Source organism: Ostrea edulis, chromosome 5, assembly GCF_947568905.1.
Source record: "Ostrea edulis chromosome 5, xbOstEdul1.1, whole genome shotgun sequence".
In the NCBI taxonomy this organism is placed as follows: Eukaryota; Metazoa; Mollusca; class Bivalvia; order Ostreida; family Ostreidae; genus Ostrea; species Ostrea edulis.
This window is the reverse complement of record NC_079168.1, coordinates 28,572,528-28,581,142: the sequence shown is the minus strand read 5'-3', so window position 1 is coordinate 28,581,142 and position 8,615 is coordinate 28,572,528. Positions and strand designations below refer to the sequence as shown.

The 8,615-nt window shown below is 35.2% G+C and overlaps 1 protein-coding gene across 1 annotated transcript in view; it reads left to right on the top strand.

The window, feature by feature from the left end:
- Positions 1-8,043, top strand: part of LOC125651852 (uncharacterized) — an 11,958-nt gene extending 3,915 nt beyond the window's left edge. The window contains exon 2 of the mRNA XM_048880660.2: positions 4,695-8,043. Coding sequence (XP_048736617.2) covers positions 4,695-5,565 — 871 coding nt within the window. The 3' untranslated portion in view covers positions 5,566-8,043. The remainder of the gene's footprint in view (positions 1-4,694) is intronic.
- Positions 8,044-8,615: the final 572 nt, after the last annotated feature.

Sequence of the window (8,615 nt, the reverse complement as noted above, 5' to 3'; positions counted from 1 at the left end):
CTCAAATTCAATGTATTACACACTCGCGCCAACTGACCTTCACCTTGTAACAACATATAGGCAGAACTTTGCTAGCAGTGTCTACCAACTGGTAGTTTTAAAAAAGAAATTTAAAGATAAAAGATAATTGAATTTTCAATTATAAATAATAAAATATAATATTTCCCAACTTTGAATTGAATTATAATGCTTTCATTTTTTTTAAGGAACGCGTACATGTTTACAACAACAGCACGCCACGCTCCCACTTCCTAAGTAACAACTTGTAGATAACAAAAAATAATGATTAATAGAATTGCTTGAATGAAATAATTTAAAAGTATTGTGATTTTCACAATAAGTTTGATCATTATTATTTTTATTTTTATTTTTCGAAATGCACCCGTGACAGTAAGCCTAGTTGTCAATGATACATGTACATAATCGTATCATAATTTAGGCCTATCTAACTTCTCCAAAAATGAATTTAATAATAATTGCACTGTTTATTTTAGAAAAACAACAACGCTAATTACAGTTGTTTACAGAAATGGCATTACCAAATTGTGTTTAGACAGTGATCCCATGTAAACATTATTTACTCGCAAATTTATGCAGATTCCATACTCGTTTTCCTTGCTACATTTGGGTCGCTATTTGTATGCACTGGTGGCTGAAAGATATAAGACTCAGGAAATTTGTAAACATCAAAATAAATGTTATCCATGGTAAATGAATTAGGCCCCTAAAACCTGAGTTTTTAAAAATATCTAACACTACTTTTACAACAAGTTGATCGACGAGGGTCGCATATGACGTCACTGTACCACATGAATACCTATCTAATTAACTAGGCTTTTTGAAATCGGGGCTTAGATTTAAGTCTGTATTGTGGCTAATTATCGCAATACTTCGGTGAACGAACTATTACAATTAATTTCTATAAGCATAAGGAAGACAAAATGCATATAATTCTGTATACTTTGAAAACAGGAGACATGTCCTTTAAGGTTGAGATGGGGAAAAAAGTCAGGTGAAATTTTGTACTTTGAAAACAGTAATTCCCATGTTGCTGGTATCTGATATTTAGCACAGGGGGCAACTGTTTAAGATACCGACATCCAATGACCTTTAAATGGAAACAGAAAATTACTGGCCAACTATATTATTCAGCATGTGCCTGCATGGCCAAAATCACTTATATCAAGGTTCATGCACCTCCCTATAATTTTGATTGGATAGTGCTTACACATCTAAAAATTCCTGTGTGAAATTAGTTTGAAAATTATACTGTTTATATCTATTGACATGCTCAAGTAACAGCTTGACATGGTTAAGATTATTGATCAGTATATGTGAAAGCAGTTGCAGTTTATTTTGAATTGATAAATTGTCAACTTAAATCTAGTTCTTGTATAACTCAAGGAAGGAAAGTGAGAGTTATACTACTCTTAATTAAAGTGTATATTGAACGATTGAATAGAACTTGATCAGTCAAAATTGTACCACTTTCTTTGTATTTTATTGTCTCCATATGGGTGAAGAATTCTCGAGAGGGACGTTAAACAATATACATTATACAATCAATCAGTCTTTGTATTTTAAAATAGGGTGTTTATGGAACAGCTGTATTGGTCAAATTTGAACAAGTTAAACTATCTTTCAAATCTGGGTTTCAACCATGAATCTAACCTGCTGTTTTGGGAGAGATGGGGTCATGAACTTTCAAAAATAGTTTGGTTACATTTCAAGATCATGAAAAGCATTGTTTGCTATTTCAATTTTAAGTAAAATAGCTTATTATTATTATCATATAGTAGGTTGTGGTGGTGGTGCTCTGTTCTGGATTCCTCCAAATCACTGTTGCTTTTCTTCACATGTGTGCAAACAAATAACTTCGTTTCTAGCTTGAAAATATGGATGTTTAATTGCTGCGATAAATTTTAGAAATTCATTTTAAAATTAAGGATTATCTCTCTCATGTGCAGTTGTGTTAAGTAGGGCCATAGAAATATGTCAGGAAAAAAGCGTTAATAAACAGATCAATTTGTGACAAATTCTGTAAACACAACCCTTTTATACAAAAACAATATGGATATTACTTTAGCGTGTATGCTATATAAAGAAGAAATTGAAACTTTTTCAATATCAAAGAGAATTAATATAACCCATTTGACAGAAACTTTTACGCAATTGCAGTTTACCGTTTGACAGTGGTGGTAAATAACGAAACAATATTTTGACATTTCCAACCACAAAAGGACTGTAGATATGTACGTCATGACCTTCATCATGACATATTTTTCATTGTGACATCGTGCAATATGCCAGTGCGGTAAAATATATTTATGTACAGCACTGGTATTAAAAATTTTATGGGGAAAGCCTTAACTCAACCACGTGCATGATTATCTCCCTCATGCATAGCTCTATCCTTGGATGAATTTGGCTCCAGTGTTTTGCACTCTGGTTTTTCTTTTAGCTCTTACAAGTTTATTGTTATTTCCAGTTTTCAAAATTTCGGCTTCAGCATCACTGAAGAGACATTATTTGTCGAAATGCACATCTGGTGCATCAAAATTGGTACCGTATAAGTTTTACATTCCACCATATTGAAAACCCTGGCAGACAGCATACTTATTTCATCTATCATCAAACATTCTGCTTGAATTTGCATCAAATCTGTCTAGTGACATGTTTCATACTGATTGTTAGGCTGTTCTTGGCACACTGATTTTGACTACAGATTACTCCATTTACCTGATCAAGATATAGGACTGAAGGCGGGTGTTACCGGTCAACAGGGGATGTTTACTTCTCCTAGGCACCTGATCCTATTTCTGGTATGTCCAGGAATCCATATTTACCCCAACTCATTTTTTTGTATTCCTTATAGGAGTTATAAGATTGATCACTGTTTGTTATCTGCACCTTTCATTTGAACATTTGTTGTCATTATCAAAACGTGTCCATGGCTGAACTGTCTGTCAAAAATGCCTTCCCAGTAATGCAAGTTAGTTGCATCCATGTCAAATTGTAAGCTGGTCATTCCAGTGGTTGCAGTAACAGCTGTGAATTTCTTCTGTGTCAGTGTCTCTGATGATACTTCTGTGTCAGTGTATCTGATAATACTTCTGTGTGAATGTCTCTGATGATATTTCTGTGTCAGTGTCTCTGATGATACTTCTGTGTCAGTGTCTCTGATGATACTTCTGTGTCAGTGTCTCTGATGATACTTCTGTGTGAATGTCTCTGATGATACTTCTGTGTCAGTGTCTCTGATGATACTTCTGTGTCAGTGTCTCTGATGATACTACTGTGTGAATGTCTCTGATGATTCTTCTGTGTCAGTGTCTCTGATGATTCTTCCGTGTCAGTGTATCTGATGATACTTCTGTGTGAATGTCTCTGATGATACTTCTGTGTTAGTGTCTCTGATGATGCTTCTGTGTCAGTGTCTCTGATGATACTTCTGTGTCAGTGTCTCTGATGATACTTCTGTGTCAGTGTCTCTGATGATGCTTCTGTGTCAGTGTCTCTGATGATACTTCTGTGTGAATGTCTCTGATGATATTTCTGTGTGAATGTCTCTGATGATACTTCTGTGTGAATGTCTCTGATGATACTTCTGTGTGAATGTCTCTGATGATACTTCTGTGTCAGTGTCTCTGATGATACTTCTGTGTCAGTGTCTCTGATGATACTTCTGTGTCAGTGTCTCTGATGAATGTCTCTGATGATACTTCTGTGTCAGTGTCTCTGATGATACTTCTGTGTCAGTGTCTCTGATGATACTTCTGTGTCAGTGTCTCTGATGATTCTTCTGTGTCAGTGTCTCTGATGATACTTCTGTGTCAGTGTCTCTGATGATACTTCTGTGTGAATGTCTCTGATGATATTTCTGTGTGAATGTCTCTGATGATACTTCTGTGTGAATGTCTCTGATGATACTTCTGTGTGAATGTCTCTGATGATTCTTCCGTGTCAGTGTCTCTGATGATACTTCTGTGTGAATATCTCTGATGATTCTTCTGTGTCAGTGTCTCTGATGATACTTCTGTGTCAGTGTCTCTGATGATTCTTCCGTGTCAGTGTCTCTGATGATTCTTCTGTGCCAGTGTCTCTGATGATACTTCTGTGTGAATGTTTCTGATGATACTTCTGTGTGAATGTCTCTGATGATACTTCTATGTCAGTGTCTCTGATGATTCTTCTGTGTCAGTGTCTCTGATGATACTTCTGTGTGAATGTCTCTGATGATACTTCTGTGTCAGTGTCTCTGATGATATTTCTGTGTGAATGTCTCTGATGATACTTCTGTGTCAGTGTCTCTGATGATACTTCTGTGTGAATGTCTCTGATGATACTTCTTTGTCAGTGTCTCTGATGATTCTACTCTGTCAGTTCTCTGATGATTCTTCTGTAATTGAGAAAAAATGTAAAATAAACATAAAGGCTTTGTAATTGCTACAACATTTCATCTATGCTCCATGTAACATATATTGTCAATAGTCAAACACTTTTTCATCTGCCCATCCATATTATAACTATCATTACTGAAATCATGATGAGTGACAATTGTTACAATGTTATAATTTAAGTATGAACCAAGCTAGGTCATGAAATTGATATGAAGATAAGAATATCTGGTATAGTAATTGATAAGAAATCATAATATATTTTCTCACTAACATTCTTATTTGTACATATTGTAGGTTGGCACTGAATATAGAAGTTAAAACTGATGACTTGTTCATCACTCTTGGAGATGTCCATGCTGCCTGCTTGCATTTCTTCCAAAGTATTCCTTTACCTGTACCAACTCCGGATGTCATAAGCAAACTTATCAAACGACTTTTTGATGTACAATCAACGACATTGCGGTCCAAGAAATTCCCTCAATGTCATATTGGGGGAACGGTAATTGTGTTCAAGAAAATTGGAAATCGTATCCCATCCTCTAGTACCAATGTCCAGCTACCACCATACTGCAAAGTTCTAGAGACAAAGCCAGTTTTCAAATTCAGTTGTCCTTTACTAGTTGTTATTGATGGTGTTCAGCAAACATGTACTGTTGGATTTGAACCCAGTGATCTCTGGATAGAAGTAAATGGAGTAAAGTTGTCTGCTGGTTTTCCAGTTCAAATTACGGATTCTAATATTGCAGCCATAATTCAATTAATATTATCTATGAAACTATGCAGTGGGGCTAGAAAAGATGAGGGATATGTACCCAAGACATTTAAGGAAGAAAGAATATCCACAACTTTTGAAACCAATGAAAGGATTGTTATGAGGTCCAAGCACTGCCATTTTATTTTGGAATGGCTAGCAACACATGATATATGTTCACCATGCAACCTTTCAAGAATTCGTAAACAAAATGAAAGGAAGAAAAGGCATATACAGGAAATTGACAAGAATGCTTGCCTTAACAAAGACATGGAGAAGTCTGAAGAAAAAAGCAAAAGACGTCTGAAGAAAAGTGCCAAGAAATCTGACAAAAAGTGCAAAAGAAGTCGGAAGAAAAATTCAAAAGAAGTCGGAAGAAAAGTGCGAAAGAAGTTGGAAGAAAAGTGCGAATGAAGTCTGCAGGAAAGTGCAAAGTTGCAAACAGATAAAAGTTTCTTCAAGTGCAGCTAAGGAAAACAAGAAGAATAATACTCCATCTTGTTCTTCTTCAGAACCAACAGACTTGAGAGATACCAGTGGTAAGATCCCATCAGAAACAGAGAAAATATCTACAAAGTCTAATAAGATCATCCTAAATTACATTTCATGAGAGTGGAAGATTGTCATTCAGTATGTCTAGGGATTTACCAGAAGAATTTCATTCTACTCAAATCACAGTTACAGAACTGTAGCAAGGACTTGGATATTTACCAATGGAGATGGGGTTCATAAATATCTAATACACCTCTGCCTTACATTAAATATTATATTTAATGGTCTCCTCAAGCCTACGAAGATTTGTAGAAGTCCAGCTTTTTTCAATTTCCACCCAAACGTCTCCTGCAGTGCTATAAGAACTCATTAAAGCAAATTTCATTATTTGACATGGATGGCTAAAGAAATGAAGAAGCAAAATGTTTCAGAGTTTGGCAGGCATGGGGGATTTGCAATAGATGAGATGACTATCCAGGATGATTTGATGATCAACAAATCAAGAGATACCTTGAATTTAGGTGGTTTTTGGCCAGGTTGCACAACGTGCAAATGGCTTATAGAATGGTGAATGACGGTCGGGTGTCCCTGTAATAGGGTACCTACTTTGTGTAATCAACTCCTCTCACACCTCTAACTTTATGTTCCTCAAACTTTGTACAGTTGTGATGGACACCTTGAAGATGTGCTTGTGTCTTTTTGAAAGTGATCAGACAGTTTTCAAAAAATTTACGTATAGTTGAGATTTGTCATTTTTTCAGCATGTCTTGAATAGACGATACCTGTTTTGTGTAATCAACTCCTCTTACACCTCTAACTTGACATTCCTCAAACTTTGCACAGTTTTAATGGATGCCTTGAAGATTTGCATGTGTCTTTTTGAAAGTGATCAGACAGTTTTCAAAAAATTTATGCATAGTTGAACTTGTCATTGTTTTTTCAGCATGTCTTGAATATTTGAAATGAATGGGTGATACTTGAGTTAAAAAGTTTAAAGATAAAAACATTTTGAAAGAGGTGACATTTTTTTATTACAACAATTCACTTTGCCATGGAAATAATGCATTACATGTAGATAAGTGAGATTTTTTGAAACGTTTTCCTTTTTATTTATGTGTGATATGACTTGTAAACAACTGAGATTTAACTGTTTTAAAGCTTTTAGAGTTAATAACAATAGAAGAGTGTTTCAAGGGTTTTCTTTATATTGTATACATTTGTGATATGACTTGAACACTACTCAGATTTACCTGTATAAAGGCTAGCACCACACCAGACTAAGTTCACTGAAGGTTTAAACCCTGATACTAACACAACCAAGTGTATTCCCTATTGTGAAAGCACTGCATTTCTATATGGAGAATGAAAAAGTGTGCAGAAACTTTCCTTCCCCATTGAAAAGCTTAAAAGTTTTTTACATGAAGGTATTTTCCCTTCAATCACTCTTATGGTCATCCTTAATCTGCATAATTTTTAGGTAAACTCAGGTGACCTATTGCAATTGGTTGGTGACATGCGTTGACAATTGAACATTTTTAACTTCTTCTTCATAACTACTATTTCAATTCTTTGCAAATTTGGTATGAAGCATCTTTTGGACAAGGGGGACATAAATTGTAAATTTCAGGATTCCTGCACCTTAGGGGCGGGGCAAAAACTGTTCAAAATTGACCAATTTTCGAAACTCTTCTCTAGAACCGCACACACGTTTAAGAAAAACTAAATGCACATTACTTTTCTACCAAAATTGAAAATTTCATGATTCCCAGGGTAGGGGTTCTGACCCCAGGGCAGGGCCAAACTTGCTATATATTGTTTATATGTAAAACGCTTAAATAACATCTTCTCTAGTATTAATGATACTAAATTGAAACTAAATGGATATTTAGAAAGAACAGGTAGTCCTTTACCAAAATTGTAAATTTGATGATCCCAGGGATAGGAGTTTTGGTATGAGGGTGTGACCAAAATGGTCAGTTATTAAATGACATTAAAATGTGTGAACAATAGAATTTGTTAACGTTTTGATGACTACCATTCCAATTCTTTTCAAATTTGGTATGAAGCATGTTTTGTAGAAGCCTGAGGGAACATAACTTGTAAATTTCAGGATTCATAAACAGGAAATATTTTTTCTAGATTTCATTGCCCTTGGGACTAGTGATACTTTTAACTAGTACTCAGGTGACCGATACGGCCTGTGGGCCTTTTGTTTAAGGTCATGTCCTAAAACCCATGGTTCTCGCTTCTAAATGCGGAGCGTTTGTCAAGGACAAACTAATACCTATGTTTACGTTTGACGAGTACCGTACATCAGAATTGATGCATATTGTGCAATAAGTAAAGTACACGTGTTCATCATGTATGTGGAGTAACGAGTAGAATAAAAGTAAATATATATCTGGTTTATCGTATTAGTGTGTACAGTGTTGGGGTGTTGTGTATACATGCGCACTATGTTGAAGTACATTTCCACTACCATTCACTACTGAGTAGTCGCGGTCCTTGTTTGAAGACTTGGAAGGGCAAAGGGAGAGAGTGGAAAGAAAAGTTTATTTCGAAAGATGTTCGAGGAGGTCTAGGTTGACACAAATATATTTTTCTCTAGAATTTAGATTTCCTAAGTAATCCAGCATGGATTTCTTGAGACATTCTATTTAAGTCAAAACTGGACTCAAGTCTTGAGTTTTACTAAAATTTTGACTGTTCAAATTCCTTAAGTATATCTGTCATATAGGAACGTTACGAGGTTAACATATTGGTATCTCTTCACATAACTATACATTCAGCAGATTGTGAGTAAGTACATTATCTAAATGTAGAAACAGCAATGACATTCATCCTTTTTAAGTATTTTCTCGTATTAGACATAATAAATGGTACACGACATATGCTTATCGAAGGTTTAAGAGCCTACTGAAACGTTTTATGACTCAATCAATATTCAAAGATGCCCAGTGAAACATATTAAA